Below are 25,023 nucleotides of genomic sequence, written 5' to 3' on the forward strand. Positions count from 1 at the left end.
AAGCTCCACACTTGGCGGTAACCTTGCAAAGTTATGCCCCTGATCCTCAACCAAGGCCAGGTGCCGAGGAGGGTCGCGTCACAGGCTGGACCCTCCTGGACTGGCTGGCTGCCTGCTTTCCACCACCAGTGCTACGGCCTATCTGTTGTTGGTTTCCTCACATGTGTCTGTTCTCCCAGGGGGCCTGGAGGACAGAGTCCTGGCCTACACTGCTCGGTTCCTCCTTCTGCATAAGTGGGTCAAGGCACACAGGTGATGTTCAGAGGGCCTCAGAAGGGCTGTGTTTTGATAAAAGTCACCTCCCTCCAGGGAAGGCTGCTTGGCGGGGCCTCACCTCCTCCAGCCTGTCCAAGGCGTCGTTCAGCTTCCGCTGCCGCTCCAGTGCCAAAAGCCACACCTGCTGCCAGCGGGCAGAGAGCTGGTTGATCCGTGGGTTTTTTGCTTCAGATTGTGAAAGGATTGGCATGGGAGGAGGTGTGGGCTGACTCAAAGACTTTCCTGAAAGGAAAAATCATCATGAGATTAGAAAAGCTGGTTTAGTCAGTTCACAGAGAGAAGTTGCCGTCTGTATGGACCTAGAAGATCTTCATGATGACGTCCGGTCAGTAACTGAGAAAAGGAAGTCGGGACCTGGCTACACCTAGACATGGAAGCACACTGACCTAAAAACTATTGATGCTTTTCCCCAGTCAACAGGTACCTGTCTCATACCTTCAATCAATTCTGTCCTACCGTAGCAAACTGAGGAAATGTCAGTGGTTCTACAGGAGCAGATTTATTTTATGATGAAATTAGCGCAACAGTCAGCGCTGATGACCAAAACATGGAAAGGTCACTGCAAAAGAATCTGCTTCACCAACTCCAAATTTCTACCAATTCAAAAAACTGGAGTCTAGTTATTGTTTGTCAGTGTAAGAAAAGTGAGTTTCAAAAAAGATTTTTGTTCAAATCCAATATGGTTTTTGAAAATGGAAAAGAAATTTCTGCTGGGCACTTGGGAAGCACTCATCAGTGAGCAGGAAGGAAGCATCCTGCACAACAGGCGGCCACGTACTGCTGCCACCGCGGGACTTCTCCATGAAAGGCGCATGGGCTGGCTCTATGATCTTCCTTTTGTACGTCTTGGTGACCCGGTCCACGTCAGGCTGTTTGCGAGTCATCTCCTCCATAAATGTCTGTTAAACACAAACAACAAGGAAAAGGGTTGAGAGTTTTCTTGGACTAAGATGGGATTAGGCAACTTCTTACTAACAAGGGCCAAGCCTGTGACAGATGGAGCAACTGCAAATGCCTTCGTACACGGCTGCACTCCTTTCAAGAAACATGATTGTGGCCTTGAGTGAGGCACTTCATCAGGTTCTGGAGACCTGAAGGAATAAGACATGGCTCTGACTTCCAGGAGCTCACAGCTGAGTGAGGAAACCAGGCAGTCAGAGCAATGAGTGGCACCCAGGGCTCCGAAAGAAGGACTAGGACAGGCACCCACAGCCCAATGTGGGGAGGAAGGCTGCCCGGAGGCTGGTGCCTGAGCTGTGTGCTGCAGGATGAAGAATGAGCCAAAGGCTGGGGGCAGGGCAGTCCCACGGAAGCCTGACAGTGGAGCGAGCCAGAGCCCTGCTGATCACTGGCTGAGGATACAATCAGAGGAGAGGCAAGAGGGACAGCTGGAGAGGCAGGCAGGAGAAGGGTCCAGAAAGGCCTTGTGTCAGGCTAAGGGACTGGGGTTTTATTCTGAGAGCAATCTGTGTGTGTGTGGGGGGGGGGCGCGGGGGGGTGTTTACGGGTGGGTGGGCAACTGAAGGATTCCGATCTAGAGAAGAGACACAATCAGATCTCTGTTTTAGAGCTATCATTCTGGCCTCAGTGTAGGAAGGAGGATGGAAAGGGGGGAGGCGGGCAAGTTGGGAAGCCATTGCAGTAATTGAGGCAAAACACAGTGAGGGCCTGAGCCGGGGCAGGAGAGAAGAAGCCAAGAAGTATTTTGAAAGTAGGACAGGTAAGACCTGATAACTGGCTGAATGTAGGGGGTAAAGAAAAAGGAGTCACTCCTGTGTTGGGTGACTGGGTGGATGAGGAGAGAGGAGGCAGGTGCGCAAGGGAGGATGGGGTCAGGGCCAGGAAGCAGGGATGAAATGGAGTTTTAGAGCTGCCTCTAGCTTCCTGCATGCTGCAGACAAGCCAGGAGATGTGGAAGCCCTGGGTGTACAGGTGCTGGATGAAGGTGTCAGGCCAGATACAACCTCAGGTATGAGAAGAGGGTCAAGAATGGAACTTTGGGGAACAACGTTAACAAGTGGATAGAGGAAGAGGAACCAGCTAAGAAGACTGAGAAAGAGTCGTCAGAGACATGGGGGGACACAAGAGGGGGGAGCTTAAAGGCACAAGGAATGAGAGGTGATAACAGAAGGGAGAGGGACTGGCCCTGATGGAAGAAGATAATCTCACTCAGGAGAGAAGGGGTCAACGTAGGTAAACTTGATGGGAAGTACAGGGAGTCCTCACTGGCCAGGCTAATTACATATGCTAAAAAGACCTTATGTCCACAGTATAACTAGGCAAGATCCATGCTTGCATTTGGTGTAAATTATCATGGTTAAAAACCAAATTTGTCTCCTAACTGAGCTTTCCTCTGTTCAGTTTAGTTTGATGTGTTGTCTGGCCCATCTCTGAGTACATGCAAGACGTCTTTCTGAATCCAGGTGTAATGGGATAGGTCCCAAGTAATGGGACCTTGGCACAGAGGCAAGTCAATAGAAACAGGATGCGGCAGGCAGATTTCTAAGCCAGGCCCCAAGACTCCTGACATACATGTCCTGTGTACTCTCCCCCTCAAGTGTGGGCAACACCTGTAGAAAGCATGGGCAGCCACTCCTGGATTATGGTGTTTTTTTTTTTAAAAAAATTAATTAATTAATTTCTGGCTGAGTAGGCTCTTTGTTGCTGTGCGCAGGCTTTCTCTAGTTGCAGCGAGCGAGGGCTACTCTTTGTTGTGGTGCGTGGGCTTCTCACTGCGGTGGCCTCTCTTGTTGCGGAGCACGGGCTCTAGGCGCACGAGCTTCAGTAGTTGTGGTTTGCGGACTCCAGAGCGCAGGCTCAGCAGCTGTGGCGCACAGGCCTAGTTGCTCTGTAGCATGTGGGATCTTCCCGGACCAGGGCTCAAACCCGTGTCCCCCGCGTCAGCAGGCGGATTCTCAACCACTGTGCCACCAGGGAAGCCCTGGATTACGTTTTATTATATAAGATCTGTCAGAGCAGGATGGAGGGTCTCCTGCTGGCTTTGAAGACAGACGCTGCCATACTGTGAGACTGCCGTGTGCCTAAGACCTGAGGGTGGCCTCCAGGAGCTGACAGCCAGCGAGAAAAGGGAGACCTCCATCCTACACTGCAGTGAAATGAACGACACCAACAACCTGGAAGAGCCTGGGTGGGAACTGCAGTGCTGGCCGACACCTTGATTTCAGCCTGGTAAGACGTCCCCTGGTCCCCTAGCCCCACGGAAACTCTGAGACAGTAAGCGTGTTTTAAGCTGCTAAGTCTGCGGGAGTATGTTCAGCAGCAATTAAAACACGGATGCACAGGGCCAAGGAAACGGGCTCCATGAGCCATGCAGGAAACACGCGACCACACGATGTGGTGAGGATACCTGATGCTCAGCGATAAGGGCTTTAACTCGGTCGATGTTCTGAGGGATTGGCTCCTGATCCCGTTGAATGAGGGTGGTCTCGGCCCACTGGATCCACGCCAGAAGTTCTTCCAAGAGCTCGGCGTTGGCCACCAGTTCTGACAGGGCGGCTTCGAGGCGCTGCTGGTGCTGCTTGGCCCACGTCAGGACCTGCGGGGGAGGGAACCCGTCGGCTGTCAGCCAAGCACATCCCTCGTTTTCAAAGCCCTTTTTTGTGTGAGCCTAACAATGACTTTTAGGGGAAAGACCACCCAAGCAGTCAAGAGGCTTCACTCTTATTCTGGAGACAGAGCTGGAGTAAGAAATCAGCTCCCCCGAAACCAAATGTGGCACGTGGTATTAGACACAGAATTCTCAGGAAGGAGGGAAGAACACACCACGTGTCCACCGGGCGTCATCAAGGAATACATCACAACACCGGCACCATCCTTCCAGGTTTCTGCACATTATCAAGAAAACAGTCACTACTAAAATGCGAATAACTTGATTCTTGTTGAGATATTCACAGTGAGTGAAAGATTCCTTATGTGGGGGTGGGGAAGCTCTGGAGTATTTTACTGCTGTTCACCCATTTTATGGGGCACGTGCGGTCTTCCTCTAAAACTAGGAACTCACCTCCTCAAAGCGAGCCCGGATGATGGTGATCCAGTGTTTGATGGTGGTGATGCAATCAGGATGGCAGACCACCAGGATGACTTCTCCCATGGCCACTGCTGTGTTAACATCCACGCGCTTTTCTTCCACTTTCTTCATGAATTCCTAAACAAACAAGATTTGAAATCAAAACCTTAAACCTAGTCTAGCAGCGCTGTTAGTTTACACTGAGAGGGGTAAACAACTTTAGTGTGTTTTTCGACTCTATGTTGACACAGAACTCTAAAAGCCTGCATTTAGGCATCTCTGTCATTTTCTTTCCAGTTCTCAGAGGTGGGGAGAAGCGAGGGATTTCACAAAGATGACTTTCTCTGCACAGATGATAAGGACTAGAGAGACGCAGGCATGACCCTTTTCCTGATCTCTCTCTCTTTTTATAAATTCCTGCTTGGATTCATTTCCATATGTGTAAATGGTGTTGTCTTGGACACATACACTGACAGCTACAAAACAATACATTTTTGTTGTTGTTGTTCAAGATGAGATAGGAAAAAGATTATGAATACTACTAGAACAGAAGGCAATCGAATGACCATAGCTTTTCTCCTGGACTCAGAGACCAAGTGTCCTTCCTAACAACCAGAGAGGAAGCTCCTGAAGACACACGTCTGGGAGTTCCACCAGCTCCCAGCCCTGTCTTCCCATCAGAATCACCCCAGTGCCTCAACCCCCTCTTCCCAAACTTCATATATGCACATTACATTACAAATTTCAAAGGCAAATAATCTGCTTTGTTGCCAACACTACAACATTTTAAAAATACCTACAACACAATGCAATGACAAAACCATGATTAAAATCTCTCGGTGGGAAACACCAAAATTAAAAAAGGAAACATTTCCCACCTTGTTAGCACAGTCACACTGAAGCCCCAGACACTGTATTATATTCTGCAGCTTGGTGAGCAGTTCTAGGGGCACAGATCAGGGCCTGGAGCTGGTAACATAAGGAAAGTCACACAAGGCGTGTGCAGGTGGGGCATAAAGGTAGAGCAGCCCGTGTTTTCCTCTATATTAACGCCAGCTGTCTGACTTGTTTACAACCAGCATGTGCTACTTTTGTAAGAATGAGTGGATGAGTGGTCTTTAAGGGGTCACAAAACCCACCAATCGTTTCCCTCTCATTCCTAATAATGAGTAAGCTGGGCCCATTCTGGCTTTGCTCCTTTTCACATGAGGTCTAACGTTTCTAAGCAAAAGCTGCTTTCCGTTGGTGGCGTGGCCACCCTCCCCATGTGGGTGGCATGGGTCCCTGCACCGGGGGGATGGATTACCTTATGAGTGTCGATGAGAGACCGCAGGGCCTCTGTGTCATCAGGAAGTGCCCCCCGAAAACGCAGTGTCTGCTCGGCTTCAGAAAGCCACTCCAACAGCATGTGAATTGTGTCCCGAAACTCTTCTGCCTGAAATAACCAAGCACAAGAGACTGAAGCTCTCTCTGCAGCCAAGGTCCTGGACATGGTATGCCAGGGAACGGTCTGGCCTGAACTCAGTGGAGTACCACAGGCACTTGAAGGCTCTATCAAAGCCCCACAAAGGTCATCTTTCATCTGTGCAACTTGAAAAACCAACTAAACTCATTATTTCTCTTATATGGATGCGGGTTAAAATCTTGTTGAGCATTTAGAATATCAATTTTTGACTTTGTGTTCCTTACAAGACTGGCTGAAACCAATCCTGATAAAGAGGCTAGACTGACTCTGCTCAGGCCCAACCCCAGGCGCTGTCTGACCTGCTTCAAGGCCTGCTCAAGCCGGCTCTGTTTGCAGACGGAGAGTTTACACACGGTGTCCCAGCGAGTGCTCAGTTCCTGGAGCTGCCCTTTCACCCAAGTGGTGTCATCTCGACTGTTCTCAATCAGCTCCCGGCCTGATCGCTTTAGGACCTGAACGGTTCCCGTTCGCTTTCCCAGTTCCTTCTGGAAAACCTGGAAAAGAAAACAGGAGAATTGGTTTGTCTTACAAATGTTTTGAATTCAAGAAGTAAAACCACAGAGAAAGTAGTCATTTCCTTCAATTCTCCTTGGTAGGTTCCAATTGTGTGTCTTTATGCACAGACGGAGGTGGGGTCACAAGTAAGAAAGAACCACCACAGGATGTGGCTCTGAATGTGAGAGGCGTGACTTTGGGTAAGCTGCTTAACTGGAGTCCCAGTCTCATCTGTGAAACAGGAATTATGCTCTACTAGCATCTCCAGAATTGTGGGAGTTTTTTTTAAAATTAATTTTTATAGTTGATTTAACAATATTGTGTTACTTTCTGCTGTACAGAAAAGTGAATCAGTTATACATATAAATATATCCACTCTTTTTTAGATTTTTTTTCCCCATATAGTTCACTACAGAGTATTGAGTAGAGTTCCCTGTGCTATACTGTAGGTTCTTATCAGATATCTATTTTATATATAGTGGTGTGTACATGTCAATTCCAATCTCCCAATTTATCTCTCCCTCCCCCCTTCCCCCTTGGTAAGAGCCCACCTGCCACGCACATAAGAATCTGGTGTAACTTCAAGGTAAAGCTCAACGCTTTGTGCTGAAGCAGGAGGACAGTATGTAGTTCAACGTACAGGTGTAGGTTACACTAAATGCTGGTGTGCACGGAGCTGGCCTGTCAGGTTCAGAAGTAGCTTAAAAAACACTCATTTTCATGTTAAGAATCAGTGGAAATGGATATCTTGAGGGTCTCCTGAATTTAAATCCATTTTGACTCAACTGAGAGATATAAACAGGAAACTGAGGGGGGGCCCTCAATGTGAAGTTTACACACTGGCAAATCTGAATCAAACCAACTTTGGTAAATTCCTTGTGGCTGATGCAGAATCCCTGTAACAGTTTGTTTAAACACACAGAGCAGGGAGCTGCCTCTCTGACAAGCAGAGACACAGGCTCTTTCAGACTTTCTTTCTAGGGGAGCCGTACAAGGGTACCATGAGCTGAAGGCACACACAGGTGCAGGACCCAACGGCTTTGCCCTCCACGCAGCCCAGATCTCGCCCCTCACCTTGTGGGCATCCATGAGGTTCATGACGAGGTCCAGGTCCCCGTGCACAGGCTGGTCCTCAGCCAGCTGCGGCTCTACCTTGTACAACCAGTCCACCAAGGCCTGCAGAGCGTCCATGAACTGGCCCGAAAACAGCAGGGCCTCCTCCAACTTGTGCTGCCTGAGAAAAGCACACAAACTTCACTGGTTAGTGGTTCTTTTATGAATGGCTCACAATTCTGACCGCTGAACAGGAATACTGCTTGAACTTTATCTAGAGAGGGACTGCTGTGTTAGAACAGTTAGAAATACTGTAAAAAGTGACTAAGAGATGTTTAGACATTTTAAATTAAACCACTCTCTAAAATGGATTAAGCATAGTGCAGGAGACCGGTGTAGATGCCCTTCTGGCATTTTAGAGTCCAACTGCTATGCACACGGTATGCTATGCACACCCTACAACCCAAGGTCTTTTTATTTACATTACACCATTCCAGTAGAGGGTGGTGGTTCTATTAATGATTTGGAGCCAGGAGTTCAACTCCTAACTCTCCACCAGTTGTGAGACTCTGGCTGTCTCTTTGAACCTCAGTCACTTCATCTGAAAAATTGGGAGTACAAATAATACAGAGGTATCATAATGCTTACATAGCATAGCTGGTACAAGTGGATAAAAGTACAACTTTTAGAACCAAATCTCAGCTCTGCTGCTTAGTAGCTGAGTGAGCATGGGGGAGTTAAGAAACCTCTTTGTGACCATTTCCTCATCTGTAAAATGGGAAGAACAGTACCCACACCTCAGTGGTTGCTGTGAGGATTAATGAGCCTCAAGATGGTTAAATGAGATACTACATTGGAGGCTTTGTACAGTGTCTGACACAGAGACACTCAGTGAGACAGCTACTGGCATTACAAATTTGTGATTTACATGTATTTAGAGTTACAGATCTTCTTTTACTGTTGGCCTGATTTTATAGGCTTCTCTCTTTGTAATACAGTAAAGGTTCAAGTTTAAAATATGATAATTTTAATATATCTGATTCAAATTATTTCATAACTCTCACTGAATTAACTGGAGATAGCAAGATGCTACTGTTACTGATACATTAGCTTTATTACCACTTTCTAGAATCCTGTCACTGTCTCCTGGTTACTTTGGGGATAACACACAGATCCACGAAAAGGGACATTTCACACTCACCTCTCCACAGACTTGCCACAAACAGTATCCCATTTGTCTCTGACTTCTCCCAGTAAGTTGTCAAGTTTCTGAGTGTCATCAGGAAGCAAAGTCTTTTCTTTCAGTGCTCTGCCTGTTCTAATTGTGGTATCATACACAGGCTGTTTGCCACCAAGAGTTTTCTGGAACTCCTGTTCTCAAAAAGATTTAAAAAAAAAAAAAAAACCACGCTAAAAGTCAGATGACATCGAGTTTTCAGGTGGGTAACCAGAAATAGTATGAATGTCACTACTACTTGAACTAAAATTAACAACAGCTTATCCTGAAGAAATTTATAAGGTTTTGTCTGTGCCACATAGAGCAGTGCATGACTATTTCTAAAAGCCCACAGTTTCAGCTGCTTACTCCCACAGTCACTTTGTTTGAACTCTTATTTAAATGAGGAATTGTCATGGTTAGACACTGTCCAGATACAACATGGCTCTATGATCTTGGCCATTTAACATTAACCGATTAGTTTTCTTTTGACTAGTTCTGTGTTTTTATCAAGCTACAATCATCAGTGAACACCAAGCTTAGGACCTAAGAGCAATGAACTGCTGTACCTTATGCTTTGAGAGCTGAAGTTTAATTTTGTCTGGGTCGTTGGATATCTCCAGTTCTGAGTCCAGGTGACTCTCTGCATCTTCTAGCCAGTCAATCAGTTTTTTCCAAGCTTCATGGAACTAAAATTACGTAAGAAATACGTTATAACAGGAATGAATATGCACACTACACAGCACTTTTATGTGAACCAATGCGGAGACTCAAAACATGCAGCCCAAGGTTGTTCAGTAAATTAGTATCTTTCTTTTATAACTTACTTGTTTTGCCCGCTTTCTGGCATCATCCAGCAATCGTCCTCTTTCAATAGATCGCTGGACAACCTTCTCCCATCGAGACTGGACGCTAACCAGCAAATTTTTGATCAGAACAACGTCCTGTTTCTGGCTAAGGAACTTTAACTGATTCCCAGTTTGATCCAGCTCAATGATCTGGTCTCGATGAGCATTTACTTCATTAGCAAACACCTGAGGGGAAAATATTGCTCTTTTTAAACTGGAGATACGATCAAGGAGCATCACTTTCAATTGGCGCTTTCAAAGGGAAGGCAGCATCGTAATGCCATTGTTACCTTGTGCTCCTCTATCTGGGAAAGGACGGTGTTTAGAATCAGGCTGGGAGGAGAAGCGATGTTTAAACTCTGCTCTGCTAGAGTGAGCCAGTTGATAAATTCTTGCAGGGAATTCTGGAATTCTGTTGCCAGGTTGAGGGCCTCTTCCAGCTTTGACTAAATTTTAAGTAACACACACACATACACACACAGAGAAAAGTGCCAAATTCAAGAATTATAGTTTTAAGGACAAAGGCGTGAATTGTACACCAAATGAAATGACTTCTAAGAAGGAAGCCTCATTTAATCAACCTCCAAACATGCCCTGTTTGCAAAGAAGGGGACATTTTAGTGCTAGTGTTTGAAACTGAAACAACTGTGCTTGGAAAAGGAAAGAGCACAGTTTGCAGCTAAGTTGCTTTCTCTGCCATTCCCCACTTCCTGAGACATTAAAGAACAGGAATAAAGGCATTCAAGCCATTCAATAAATGTTAAGTGAACAGACCCTTTAGTGGTGACAGCTGCAGGATCTGCAGCCTACTTTGGGCAAAGTCTCAGTTTCCTTTAATGTCCTTTTTGTGGCATAACACAACTAAATGAGAAGCACCTGACTGTGACGGTGACGGTCACCGCAGGGCTCTCTCTATCTGAGTATGTTTGCAGGAAATATGGCACTTGAAAAAGTCTGAGTCTGAAACTTATGCTTATGCTACAGCAACAAAGGTAATAAAAGCCAGAACATTTCAAACAAAAATGTGACAATTTACATAGATGTAAATTTTTAGTCGTTACGATCTAAATCAGAATGACAAAAAAGAGTGGCTCATTCAGGGTGTGCGCTACTCTCCACGAGTACATCCCAGTTCCACAGTCTACAAGCTCCATCCTCAGAGACCTCTACCCCGAACATCTGGGTGATGGCCTCTGACCCTGGCCCGTCTACTAGGCAGGCAAAGTAGAATAATGACAGGTTGTTAAAAATGAATATATGCAAAATATTCACTGAAAGAAACCCCAGAAGTACGCTGAAAATGTTCATTGCTGTTAAATGGGTTGTGTATTCTTTCTACTTTCCTCTTGGTGTTTTCAGGTTACTTCTGTAACCTAAAAAACACTGTGATGAATGTTATAAAAATGCATAGACCCAGTCTAAACAAGTTCAGTGGACAAAGGAAATCTACCTCAAATCTATCATAGAAATGCTTAACAATAAATATATTGCAAGTTCCTAGATGGCAGGAAATCTTCCCACGTCATTTTATCTATATAGTCTTCAACAGGGCTTAAATAATTTTAGCGATCCTGGAATGTAATGTTCTTACAAAATCAGAAATAACTATCATTGACAGCCTTTGCTCGATCAATTCAACAACTAAAGTTGACTCCTTAACAACATGGGTTTAGGGGTGTCGATCCTCCGAGAAGCTGGAAATCCGTGTGTAACTTTAAAGTCTGCCCTCCACATCCACAGTTCTGAATGCAAAGATTCAACCAACTAGGGATCATGTAGGACTGTAGATATACTTAGTGAAGAAAAAAAATCCTGCATACAAGCGGACTTGCGCAGTTCAAACCCATGTTGTTCAAGGGTCAAAACTATATTCCTTGAGGCAACTTGTTCCACTGTGGCAAAACCCTCTAGAAACTACTTGATTTTGAGCCAGAATCTACCTTGGTTTCTTTAATTAGTCTTAGCTCTACATTCAGCAGGAATTATAGACAAGACCCTGTCCAAAACTTAGAACACAGCCATACACTCAGGTCCTCTGCCCACTCTTCATGTAACAAAGTTATCAGACCCCACACTAGAGGGACCCTAGGAAATTAATGCTTCTCTCAAAATGTTCATTTATATGTGTGAAGATGTGGTTTACTTCCTTCTGCACATTAAAGTTCATGATGACAGAGTTCATGCCTTTATTGTTTTCCACTGTACACCTAGCACAGTGCCTGGTACATACATGCTTAACGACTACTTGTTCAATGGATGTGGCCAATGGATTTGGACACATATTTTACCGTTTCAGCTGCCCAGCACAGAAACTCTATGCAGAGTGATATTCTAGAACTCTGTACTCATAAAAAACAATGTTTGGGGGCAAATGCCTTGATCTCTGATCACTTTTCGTTTGAGGAGAATTTGAGGAAGAGTAAGAGGAGGACATACAATTTATTGCTCTTGAGTTTTAGTAACTAGACATCAAATTCCGTGTGAGGAATAATTAGTGATACTCCCTGCATGCTGTTCCCAACCTCCCAACTCCAACAAAACCTATTTTTAAGTCCATCACTGAGCAGTAACAGGCAGTAATGCCTTAACTGGTAGATGCAGAAAAGGAATGCAATATCATAAAAGCAAGTATCGGCAGAAACTATCAGCATCAATGCAATTTGACATGGATGGAAAATAGAAATGTAATGGCAGAAAAGATGGCTTGATTTAGCACAAAGCCAGTTCTGAGGATATCAGTTCTGCTAGCTTGCTACAATATAATGAAAAATCTTCCATAGAAACTAGATGAGAATTGCATGTAATCATTAAGCAAACTACTCAAACAGTAATCAAACTGAATGTTGTGGTGATACCTTTCTTTCTTCCATCTTACTGCTGACCACATGCCACTTCTGTTCCAAGAGTGCTACGCTCTGTTCTGTCTTCGAGCCAGATCCAGAATCATCACGGCTGAGAAGCATGAGCCTGCCCTTGTCAAGCAGTTGATTGTAAGTCTCTTCCTTGGCTTTCAGCTGGGAATAGAGTTCCTATAAGGGCAAGAAAGATATCAGTAATGCAAATTCCCTGAAAGACACCCACACAGATTTACAAGCACAGTTTGGAAAAGCCAAGGAAGGTCTCATTTTGATTAAAATCCTTTCTTTTGGATTCAATTCAACTGCTGAACAATTAGGAAATGAAACCCACCATTCTTCCTTAATATAAAAATAATTTTGTCACCAACAGAATTTTTAAGGATCAGAGATCACAAAAATAGACCCCAGTAATTTATTTCTCCTTTTCCTGAGGGATATGCCTAGAAATTATGTTGCCTCTTGCTCTCAGCCACTTTCTGGAGATACTGTCAGCTTCTATTGCATTTCCCTAAATCCCCCAAGTAGGCTTTTCCTTTAATTTTTTGGCTGCTCCATGCGGCATGCAAGATCTTGGTTTCCCAACCAGGGATCGAACCCTCAGCCTCTGTAGTGGAAGCACAAAGTCTTAACCACTGGACCACCAGGGAAGTCCCAGCAGTCTTTTTCTTAAATACAACCATATCTGTGTCACTATTTGTCTTGATGCTCTCACCTTCACATCAATATTCTTGTGCCAGTCAATCTGATTAACTCGAAATCTGCCAGCTCCCCAGGGCATTTCTGGTTCACTCTTTCCTGTCGCTGCCTATCGCAGGGTGTTAGAAGCCTGTACCTAAGCAGCAATCCCCAAGTACTATATCGTCAGTAAAAATGCACTACTTTGTAGACTCCCAACTACATATATCTCTGTGAATTCGGAAAGGAGCTACTGAAAATGGGATGCTTATGCTCAATTTCAAGAAATCTGTTACCATATGTGTATCAAGCTGCTCCCTAGCCGTTTCAGGAAGTCCTCCTGTGGGCTTCGATGCAGAAAGTTGGGTCTCCATTCTAGTCAGTTCCAAGAGGAAATCTTCAATTTCACTATGGAAACCCTGGGCCTTTTGAGAAAAGACATTAGCAAGGTCAGTAGTCAATTCCAGTTTCAAAAGTAAACTTTCTAAATGACCCCATGAGGAATCTCTTTGAGAGAAGAATTTTAGGCTGCTCTCACGCAGGGCTGTTCTGTTGCTGGATGATTATGGGGCCAACGTATTTACTTATTTTCAGAATTGAGCAGAATCCTTCAAACCTCACTGTAACAGAGATGCCTGATATAACCTGATGAATTGACTGACTAAGGTACTGTTGAATATGGATACGGAGGGACCTGACTTGATCCAAAAAATAACTAAATCTGTGAACAAGGTTCGTTACAGCAAAGATCTACTAACTTTGAATAGTAGATAGAGGGACTGGACCACAAACTAATCCAAAAAGAATGACCCAGTTAAAGGTTGTTCTTTCCAGACAAGTCTAGCACAGAACTGACCCTCAAGGCAGAGGGGGTTCTACCCCAAACTGCTTTTCTTTTGTCGACTTAGATGGACTTCCTTCTGAATGCTGTCGTGTGCACAGCCCCACCCACCTAACCTGGACAGTGCATGTACCTGCTGCAGCGTCGACTGAAGCTGCTGCTCCCTCTCCTCTGTTTTTTGTAACACTGACTCCCAGCACTGGTTCATGGTTTCTAAACGGCTCCTTAAGCTGCTGGCATCATCTCCAGCGCTAGATTCAAGAAGCTCATTGCCAGCTTTGTTGACTGTTTCCACTGTGGCTTGATGGGCCAGAACATCATTTTTTAGAACCTAAAAAATGTTGAACAACATAATTTACCTCTATAGGTATCATTAAGCCTGGCTCTCTAAGGTACACACAACATCAAAAGGTACAGAAACATCAAAAAGCTTCTGATGGCAATATCTGGTCTCAAACCAATAGGCTTAGAGATGAAAAATGAAAATACTTACGTGGTGCTTTGCGAGCTCAACTTCAATGACTTTTGGGTCTCCACTTATTGGTCTCTGAGCATCTAGCAACTCTTCAGTGTGAGTCAACCAACTCATTAGCTCCTCTAAGGCATGCTGGAACTGGCCAAGGGCCAAGAGAGCACCTTCTAGCTTATGCTACTCAGAAAATGATTTAAAGGGAACGTTTGTTAGGAAATTAGAAAACAGTAGATAGTAGTCCACTTTATGTACTCTACCATTCGCCTTACCTGTCTGTGAGCAATTTTCTCACCCAGGTTCTCCCAGAGGTGTTTAAGTTCCGTCATTGGTTCTCGTATAATGTCTCTGTCCGTTTCATCAGTGGCTTTCTTTAACATCAGTTCACCCTGGTGATTGAGCTTCTCCATCTCAATTTGCTGTTGGTAAACTTCCACTTTGAACTCCTGTCAAAGACGTAGTGAATGTTAACATCAAACCAAGTCTTTAAAAACGAAAAAGAAGCAACCCTTCTTCAAAAACCCTTCCCAGGTACAAACCTTCATTTCATTTAACTGATCTTTAACAGTGTTGAGGTCAGTGCCGACAGGGGGCATTGTGCAGAGTTTAATCACAGTGTTATCTAGCCAGTCAAACATAGCCTAAAATAAACATACAAATAAACAGTCAAAAAACAAAAACATGAGGACTTGGGAGACAATTAGCATGATCTCTGCTAATACAAGCAGAGATAAATCGAAGTATCAATACTTTGTGCTGTTTGTGCTCTGAGGTTGGGGGCAGAAATAAGGGATAATGATCTTTATTTCAGTAATATGGGGACTTAAGGATGAAGCAACACGACTGGAATAATATCCAAAATAAACTATTATTTCTTATGGCCAGCTAGCAAGCCCACAATGTGCTGAAGCTACCGTACTGTGCTGTGCTTTGAGATAACCTGGGTTGGGACCTCTAGCAAGCAGTGACTTTGACAGTAAGGCCAGCTTTACTGTACAGCCACTGTGAGGATAGATAATATGATGAAAAACATGGCAAGAAGACGAGAAATTTGGATGTCAGAACTTTTCTTGCTACAAGTGGGAAACTTTGGCTAGAAATAAAGAAACAGCCTGTCTTTGGTTCGAGAATGTTGCAGTCCTGTGAAGGTGACCGACTCACGCTGGACTCAGAATATGACAGAAACCACGGGGGGCTTCCCTGGTGGCACAGTGGTTGGGAGTCCACCTGCCGATGCAGGGGGTGCGGGTTCATGCCCCAGTTCAGGAGGATCCCGCGTGCCACGGAGCGGCTGGGCCCGTGAGCCGTGACCGCTGAGCCTGCGCTCCGCGACGGGAGAGGCCGCGGCAGTGAGAGGCCCATGAACCGCAAAAAGAAAAAAAAAAAAAAAAAAGAGAGAGAGACCACGGAACCTGTGTTTCCGTGGCGGTCACCTCGTGGCCTCTCACCTGAAGAGTGTCCTGATACTGCACAGCGGCTTGCATGGCATCCTCAAGCTTTTCCAGTCTCTCTCTCCATGTTTTGTTTAAGTTCTCCCAGGCATTATTCATCTAGGGTAAAAACAGTGGATCAGACTCTCCAATTAATCCCACTCTTAGTGTGAGTCCAGTAACGTTTTGTCTGAACCCCTTGTCCACTTCTCCACACCTCATCAATGCTCTTCTTCACTTCCGGCTTCTCAGTTTCTCCACAGGCAAAAATCAAATCTGCTCCAAGGATTCGAATAAACTCCAATTCCTCATGCAGACCATCTGTCTCTTCCTTAATAGTCTACATGTAAATGAACAGAACATAAGCCAAAACAGAAAGCAGAAGAGAACTTCCCAAACTTTGCAAATGTAATTTATACCCCCATCGACAGCAGATGTTGAACAGAACGGTCAATTTCATTAAAGTCTTCCAGTGTTCTTAATATTTCACTCATCTAAATAGTGAAGCTTCAGAGTCTGGTTATTTTTCTTATATATACATCAAATATATTTTTATATATTAACAATAAATACATAAAACAGTCTGAGAAAGGTGCAATGAGCTTCAATAATTTACTAAAGGTCCAAGGAGATTATAATCTACAACCAGAAGTCTATTACAGAGAAGAAAATTAACTAGGATAAAATAATAGAGTACAAAAGTCACATATCTAAGAGCTGGGAGATGAGCATAATAGGAATGCTAGGCTATATAATCTCAAAGAAAGTCAGTTCTGTGCCAGATCCTAAAACATGGTTCATGGACTGGCAATGACAGGGGTGGGGAGGGGAGGTGGAAATGGTTGAAGTAAAAGAAAGATATGAGTGTTAAGAGAGAGAATATAGAATAGCAAGACAGTCTTGCCTTGGGCTAAACGGACAAAATGAGGTGAGAAATGCATTTAATAAAAACTAGGATCCTCAAAAAGGCTAGAAAAAGGTATGTGGAAGTAACAATTGTTATTTCTGGATGATGAGTCCAGAATTTATTTTTTCTACTTTCTATTTTTCTACAGTAAATAAATTTACTCGAGAAATAAGTACACCAAAGAGAAGACTAAATTCAGAAATGACAGCAAAACTGGATTTTTAAAGCACATGCTACTAATATGAATTGTTAAGTTTAAAACTGATGACAGAACTACTTCTGTGTGATGGATCTGCTCTACATCACGACCAGTGGCGGTTGTATGTACCTATACAAAGTGGTAAAACTTGTACATTAAAAAAAGAAAAATCTATAATGAGCAGGTATTTTTTTTCTAGTGTAAAGACATACTATTAAGCTTAAAACAAACAAACAAACAAAAAAAAAGTTTTAAGGCACTCAGCCTGGCTAAGCAGTTAACACAACATAGTTGGATACAGTGCTTTCCCATAGGACAAACACATGAGAGAAGGGGTTTTGTTTCTTACCTCGGCGGCTTCAACCTGTTGTTTGATAATGGATGGGTCAATGCCAGGGCTTTCCAAGTCATGGACGATGTCCTGGGTGTCTTTGATGGTGGTGAGGAGAGCTGCCATGTCATACCAGAACTTCTCCGCTAGTTCAAGGACATCAAGGAATTTAATTTCTCGCTCTTCAGCCCGAGCTTTGATGTCCTCCCAGAAGAATACCATTTGATCCAATTTGTCCTGGATTTCTGAGGGGTACAGAAGAGTGAACAGGCCTTTTCTAAGGACTTAAAATCAGCCTCATCAGGTATTAGATCTAATCCTATTTTCACTGAAATTATCCTTAAAAGTCTCTAAAAATGTATAACTGAAGGATAGTTTTCTATCTTAGCTTTATTATTAATTATTTCTATGCTCTCATTTATCACTTACGTTGGTCTCCCACATAAAGAGATCACAGAGGTTATCTGGAAATGAGTTATCATCTACTATAAAAGTACTGCTAAGATACTTATAAAGGGGCTGAAATGAGAACTCTGTTTCCAGTCTTCTGTGTTGAACCTGCTATGTTTCCCATGGAAAGTGTTATAAAAGGTAGTTATGTTCTACCCACTACTGGTACTGCAGTTTCCTCGTATTAGGGGGTAAAGGAGCATTTGTTTCCTGGTCTGGGAATCTAACTACCAATTGTAACCTTATTTCAATGGGGAGATGTGTTCTGAATTCTAAATGACTTCGTGGAATACTCATTACTTGGGCACTGCCTTTGCATTCAATAAAGTACATCTGGTGGGATGCTGGAGGTAACCACAGCCTAGAATTTATTCTATCGACTTTTAAAAAATGATTAGATTAATCAAGCACCTTTTGCAGCCAGATCCTTGTCAGCTCCCTGAGATCGCCCAATGAGCTCTTCTCCGCGGCGCTTCAGGGCCTCAAAGGATGGCTGCAGTTTTTCCAGCTCCACGGTGGCACTTTTGTTGTCACTGATACACTCTCTGATCTTGTCTACTTCAGCAGGGATCAGTGGTGGCATACGCAGGCGAGAGGAAAGATTCTCCAGAGTCTCCAACATGGGCTCAATTTTATCATGGAACTAAACAAATATTGGACCATTAGCCATCACAGCAGTACTTTGTCACACTTCTGGGGTAAATGTTAGGGATTAAGGCCAGTGTATAAATCTACTACTGTTTAGGATAAAACCTATGCTCAGCCTAGCCCCATGGCTGTCAAGTGTTGGGTTTGTCTAAAAAACTGTTTTGGGCATAGTACACCAGAGCTGGCCCATCAGAAAAAGTAAATGTTTAAGAAGCAAAAAGCTATTACTTACTATACGAAAAATCAACTCAAATCCTTAATGCTGCCACAATACTTCCCCAATTCCAACTAACGTGATGAAAAAGGGACAAGACTATGAAACCAGTGAGAGTCAGTGTGTCAACATCTCAGATGACAGTTGCATGCAACAGAGTAGACCAAGAAGTTAGATGCCCTCCACCAACTGTATAAATGGATGGGGAACTCAATATGCTACATGACTTGGAGTTCAAAAGTATCATGGCATGCAGTTTGACAACCCACCAGTGTAATAGTAAGAAACTAAAATGTCGGCATGATGAAAGATAATTAGGGAAGGCCAAATCTAACCTTATTCCGAGAGAACTACTGCCCTTTCCACTTTTCTGGTACTTTGAACAACATATCTATAATTGTAAAATTTTAATTTGTAATATGAAGCAGAGAGGGGACAAAAGGGAGCAAAACAGACAAGTCTGCCCCCTAAAGCCAACTCTGGATTCATTAATTAGAATAACGCTTACCAACTGTTAAATGTCCTATAGGAAATAACATGGTAAACAAAATCCCTTCCCATCACTCCCTCACTTCTAGGTTCTGCCCCAAATGAAACTGGCATAATAAACTGCATTAATAAAATTTATCCCACTAAAGTTAAGGGAAGTTTCCTTATAAATAATCCTCTCAATTCTCAGCTTCATAAGAACACCCTAATCCCAAGGGGGTGGGTACCTTACCTCTGTAATCTGTAATGGTGGGCGCGGTCAACACAACAATGAAATGTGACGATGTGGGGAAGACAGGAGCAGGCAGCAACAACACAAAGTAACACATTCCACAATGTGAGTGAGAGATGGGACGGAAGGTGGGGGGGAAAAACTTGAGTAAGTACAAATATTAACCAAGAATATTGACCAAACATAGGAATAAATTACCCAGACATAACAGTAATATATTAGTTGGAAAGTATGTAGTTACATGCTTTAAACTCCACTGCTAGTGGTTTGTTTCTCCTTGACTCTACCTTCTCCCTAGTCAAGCATCTCTCTCTGAACTAGGAGCTAGCTGGTGGCCTCGTGAATAGGAAAACGAATGTGCTGTCTAAATCTCGAAAGCAACAGGCCCAATAGGAATTTGACTTCTTGAGGCATTTGTTGCTTCAAGATGAATTTACCCAAAATCATCCCTGCTAAAGGATTATCACAATATAAAATTTTCAAGGAAACAATCAACAGGCAATATATACCAGCCAAGATGCATTTCACCCTTCTTATAGTTGTCAGTATAACCAACGCTCCCTGGAATAAAAATGCAGACAGGCAAAGGCTCCCAGTCTCCTGATAATGTATCACCAGCATACTAGTCTGGACATTCCTGAGCACAGGGGCATACTGATACAGAGCCTCTTGCTTAGACTAAAGGACAGTTGAAGGTTATATGAGTTTAAGACACACACATACCTGAGCTGACTGGGAAATAGCCTCGTCCAGAGCCAGGGCCCGCTGGCGCACCTCCTCTTTAATTTGGGCATACGTATTTTCTGCTTTCTGGTATTTTTCTTGCACCATTTCCCCCTCTTCGGGGTTTAACTCCTTTAGTTGAGGGCCTATCTTTAGCAGCTTATCGATATGAGGTTTGTGTTCAGCAATGGATTCCCTTAGTTGCTATGCAAAGAAATATGGATTAAAATAAAATGAGCCTTCTTATACCAGTTTGTTTGTTTAAATACTTTGATCAGAGCTCATACCAAATGAACAAACTGAGTTACTAAAACCCAGCAAGTCCCAACATCTCACCGTTTATGGAGGGAATAAAATCTAAGTCTTGGACTCTGACTCTAATTCTCTTCAGTTTCAAAAGCCAGTTCACATGTTCCGCCACCCAGGAAGCTTCCCAAAAATCGTCTCTCACTCTCACCCTCCAATACAAATGTATTCCACTGTCTTCTGTACTTGTAAATACTTCTCTGTACTCTACTGTAGTTTGCACGATTTAATGTCTGTCTCCCTGCCCAGACTGGGAGACACTAAGCAGGACCAGCTACAAACAGCAACATTTCTGGTAATCCAACCGATCCTTGACTATACTGCTGGCTACTTCCAGTTTACATCCTTCCTCTTACAGGAATACAGAGATAGCAATAAACATGAGTCATACACCACAAATAAAATAAACATTAAAAAAACTACCTTTAATGGTAACACCATCAGTTGAAGTGTCTACAAATTTCCCTTTCATCTCAACTCTAGGCAGCAAATTGCTTTCTGATATTCCTGAGTGAAGGCTCTCACTCCAGCTAGGGCCTAACCACAAGGAAAGGGCCACCCAACCACAACCAAGTAACACTCCACTGTCACTGGGAAGATTTTAAACTCCCTTGATTTTTACGTGGTGCTTTGTTCACTTCTGCAATACCCAGGTTCCTGACATCTCCATAATCTTTTTTTTTTTTGTGGTACGCGGGCCTCTCACTGCTGTGGCCTCTCCCGTTGCGGAGCACAGGCTCCGGATGCGCAGGCTCAGCGGCCATGGCTCACAGGCCCAGCCGCTCCGCGGCATGTGGGATCTTCCCGGACCGGGGCACGAACCTGTGTCCCCTGCATCGGCAGGTGGACTCTCAACCACTGTGCCACCAGGGAAGCCCCATAATCTTATTCTTTAACTGATTCATATTAAAGGACAAAGGAAATAATTCAGATATGTATTTTTACTGTGCAAAAAAAATTCTAACTGGTTAAGAATTAATTTCATAACATTTACTTATACTCAGTAGGTACTAATAAATAGGCTGTTTTTGAATAAATCGTAGAGCCCATTTTCAGTTCTGTGATTAAATAAAACTCGGCATGCTCCTTACCCTCATTTCCTCTTGTTGCTGCCTGAGCTGCTCATGATCAATAGCAGGAGGAGGTAACTGTGCTATTAGTGTCCGAGTTTCCTCAATCCAGGGGCTGAGCTCCTCATATGTTTCCCAAAACTGGTTCACCAAGACCTGTGCCCGTTCTAGGCGGGCGTAACGCTCTGAATTGAGCAGACTAATGGCTTCGTATTGTTGTATTAGAGACTCTGTCTTTTCCTGTGAACAAACAAAAAAAATGTAAGCATTATTATCATGATGAACCCTTCTTTAAAGTAAAAATGTAAGTATATATAGGTGTGTATATATACATATATATATATATATATACACACACTAAAAAGTTTAAAGGAATACACACTAAAATGCTAAAAAATATGGATTAATCTAGTAAGCTTACAAGTGATTATTTTCTTTATACTCAACTGAATTTTTCTATCATACATATACATAATTTTATAATTTTTAAAATATGAAAGTAGTTTCACAAACAGTAAAACAACACAAGCACAACACACCAAAATTAACCTTTTAGTGAATACCTTTTATAACTTTAGATACAGCACTATTGTAATAGGCCAGTTTGACTGAATCTCTCAGGGGCTAAGATGGGTATTTGCTCATCAAGTTTCATTTGTCTTTTTCCCTCTGATAAAAGTCTCCACAAACCTGGCATTTATGCTTTATATGTTTAGGATGAGCAGCTCAATTTATGAAGACTTCTGAGGAAACAGTGGTTACCTACACCCTTTATAAAAAACAAACCTGGTGTACAAATGGACTCTGTTGGTCAATTCTTTTAGAAATGGGTAATGATTTTTTAGAAGAACCTGAAGCAGAAATTAATATCTGCACACGGTTCTGAAAAATCTATCTACCTGGAAAGGTAACTCAAAGATAACTCATTATGGACTGAGGATGAGTAGCAATTCCTCTGTTATAAAGAAGATGGATTTGCAGTGTATTTCACATTATACAGTACGGCTGTTTAGACATCTGTGAACACAGGGTTAGGAGTCTGAATGCCCCAGAACATCAAGCTGGACTTAAGTTATCACAACCAGTAATAGAGGGAAAAAAAAACTTCTTCAACTATCATTTCACAATTGTACTTCTAATTCACCATGATCAAGATAAGAACAATATGGTGAATAAATAAATGTAGTTTACCTGTAATATAGCTTTTTGCTCTTCCCCACATGTGCCAAAGATTTCACCACGATGACTGAATAGTTCATCCATGGAATCTTTGTGTCGAATGATGTCAATGGAGAAAGCCTTTGAAAAGTAAACTATTGTTAAGTCAAGAAATATAAGAAGCCCGAGCCTGTGTTAGTGAAAAGTAGACATACCCTATGAAAAATTCTTTGCTTTAAAAAAGCCACATCAAAAAAAAAAATCAAAAAAAAAAAAAAAGCCACATCAAAAACTGTTCTTATAAAGTTTGACACTTTGCCTATCCACACATCTTCAATGCTTATCTTTTAGTAGCTTATAAGAATATCTTCCCTCCTGAAAACCAGGAAGAAAACTGCTAACTACTCTTTCTTGGATTAATGGGCCTATTTCGACCCTTTTCACAAAGCAAAAAATCTCTTCCTCATCCTAACCAAATATTTATATAATTAGTCTCTACCCACCATCATGACACTGACTCATTCTACTTTACTTGGGATAGTCAGAAACTCTCTGCTAGTCACTCTTAAGAGACTGATGATTCTTCTAGCTCAGGACACAGTGAATACGTCACTTACCTTCTGTACCTGCAGCTGAGCTGTGGTCTGGTCCTGTTCCAAGCGGATCGGACCCAGCGCCATCAGTTTCCGTTTTGTTTCAGCAACCCAAGCTAGCTCTGCATCAGCAGCTTGCTCATACTAACAGACACATTGAAGAAAAATGGACATATTACAGCCAACGTCCTCCTTCTGAGAATTCTAATTTATTCAACACAGAAAGGCCTAGATTTTCAGTAATACAGTTTACATCTCACAAAGTAAAGCCAAAATTGGTGACAATTTCATAAAATCACAAATCAAGAGGCAGACAATTTAGAGTTGATCCTACTTCAACAAATATGAGTTGATCTTATTTCAACTTCTTTAGAAAGACATTACAGGACCCAGTGAGTGGTTCTACAGCTAGAAACAACCACGGAAACCAAGACTCTTCAAAAGAAATACACTTTCTAATGAGAGTACTTTTTTGAGGCTGTGCTCTTTTTCTGCCAATCCTCTTTCCTACCCGTGCTCTAAACAGTAGCAGTCATGTGTTTAAATACAAGCTACCATGGCGGCAGACGGCTGAGTCAAGTTAACTTGAAGTGCTTGCTCAGCTGAAGAACCTAAGGCCCCAGAAGAACACCAAACCTTTAAATGGAATGCAGTAACGTACGCAATGCCATCAACAAATACAAAACCTAAGAACATGTTCTATGTGACCACTGTTTAATGAGGTCCCTCAGTCTTCTACCTCTTCCTCGTCAACGTTGCGGAATTACACTAATACTTAAAGGAAAGTGAGTTCCCAAGCGTGATAAATTTCACACTGAAATATCTGGCCAGGATGAGGGATATTAATTAAGACATAACAGGAATGCACTTGGCATCAGAGCAAACTTCTCTGTGGTTCAGAAAGCATTTGCTTATCACTATGAACTCAAGGAGTCATGTTATATTAATTTATTTTTTGCACCATGGCACATTAATAGGTGCATATCCAGCTACAAAGAAAAGCAAATGACTTTTCCCAGAAAGTAGGAAGGAAAAAGGATTGAGGGAAATATGACACCTGTGTTTACTTGGGAGGGTTCTATTTTGGATGGCTCTGCTATTTTGGTTAGCATATTTGATAGTAATTATAGTTCTTGGTTCTGTCCCCTTTTCCATCTAATGCTAAAACAGCTGATTATGTCAAACTAAGATTGTGATGCACTTGGACCTTTCGGATCTAGATATTATCTACCCCCATCACCATCTGCCTCTTAGCAGGGCAGTAGCAAGGAAAGGGCTCACACACTCTCTTCTCCAAGTTCTTTTCTGCTCAAAGGGGTCAAGTATTTTTGGTCAAACCTAGATCCATCCTCACTTACCTTTACCTAATCAGTTCCCACCACTGAAATGATTCGTTGCATCAGATTTAGCTTGATCTCATTTATTCCTATTCCTGAGCCTGTATTTATGTGGGTCATAGTTTTGTACTTCACGCTGCCTAAAATATTAATGCAGAGGTGTTTATAAAGATTACCTGTTGTGATCTCTGAATAGCAGCATCGATTTCATCCACCCTTTGTCCAACAGTGTCACTGACCAGCTTGTACTGTTCATTGGCATCAGACACAAGTTTATCCAGCCCTTCTCTGGCTCTCCAGGGCACCAGCTCTAAGAGAGCACGGCTCACCTCATTCACTGTGTCCAACACCAGCCTGTGCTCCATGACCTCCTTCTTTAGCTCCTAAAGAGGGAAAAAAGTTTTCAGGCCATCCCTTGCTAAATTAAGCACATTAGCAGCTGTGCTGGGTGGAAAGTGCTCTCTCTACCACACATCCCAGCAGGGCTCTGACCTCCTTCCTTCACTTATTTATTTTTTTTCTTGTCTCAGATTTTTCAATCACTCCACAGCTTGACTTTAGGCTTAGCCGCTTAGAACTGTCTGCAAGACTTCTCGAGCCAGACTGTCTCTGGGTAACATGAATGGTGCTTTTTGCTTTTTTTCTGCTTACTTCAGTAGAAATGATAAATAATGCTTTAATCATAGGTATTTACCTCAACAAGTACCTACACA

At 42.9% G+C, this 25,023-nt stretch overlaps 1 protein-coding gene across 1 annotated transcript in view; it reads right to left on the reverse strand.

The window, feature by feature from the left end:
- MACF1 (microtubule actin crosslinking factor 1) overlaps nt 1–25,023 on the reverse strand; it is a gene marked incomplete at its 5' end in the record, with an annotated part of 341,097 nt that overhangs the window by 21,472 nt on the left and 294,602 nt on the right. The window contains 26 exons of the mRNA XM_082834746.1: nt 335–498; nt 1,055–1,175; nt 3,644–3,832; nt 4,298–4,441; nt 5,610–5,738; nt 6,068–6,262; nt 7,338–7,497; nt 8,518–8,687; nt 9,102–9,221; nt 9,360–9,566; nt 9,671–9,826; nt 12,236–12,409; nt 13,210–13,338; nt 13,888–14,085; nt 14,248–14,403; nt 14,496–14,669; nt 14,763–14,864; nt 15,672–15,773; nt 15,871–15,993; nt 17,109–17,335; nt 17,952–18,183; nt 19,847–20,050; nt 21,244–21,462; nt 22,414–22,521; nt 22,998–23,117; nt 24,487–24,693. Coding sequence (XP_082690872.1) covers nt 335–498; nt 1,055–1,175; nt 3,644–3,832; nt 4,298–4,441; nt 5,610–5,738; nt 6,068–6,262; nt 7,338–7,497; nt 8,518–8,687; nt 9,102–9,221; nt 9,360–9,566; nt 9,671–9,826; nt 12,236–12,409; nt 13,210–13,338; nt 13,888–14,085; nt 14,248–14,403; nt 14,496–14,669; nt 14,763–14,864; nt 15,672–15,773; nt 15,871–15,993; nt 17,109–17,335; nt 17,952–18,183; nt 19,847–20,050; nt 21,244–21,462; nt 22,414–22,521; nt 22,998–23,117; nt 24,487–24,693 — 4,230 coding nt within the window. The remainder of the gene's footprint in view (nt 1–334; nt 499–1,054; nt 1,176–3,643; nt 3,833–4,297; nt 4,442–5,609; nt 5,739–6,067; nt 6,263–7,337; nt 7,498–8,517; nt 8,688–9,101; nt 9,222–9,359; nt 9,567–9,670; nt 9,827–12,235; nt 12,410–13,209; nt 13,339–13,887; nt 14,086–14,247; nt 14,404–14,495; nt 14,670–14,762; nt 14,865–15,671; nt 15,774–15,870; nt 15,994–17,108; nt 17,336–17,951; nt 18,184–19,846; nt 20,051–21,243; nt 21,463–22,413; nt 22,522–22,997; nt 23,118–24,486; nt 24,694–25,023) is intronic.

The sequence above is a fragment of the Leucopleurus acutus genome (genome assembly GCF_964270905.1).
Source record: "Leucopleurus acutus genome assembly, chromosome: 2".
Classification (NCBI taxonomy): Eukaryota; Metazoa; Chordata; class Mammalia; order Artiodactyla; family Delphinidae; genus Leucopleurus; species Leucopleurus acutus.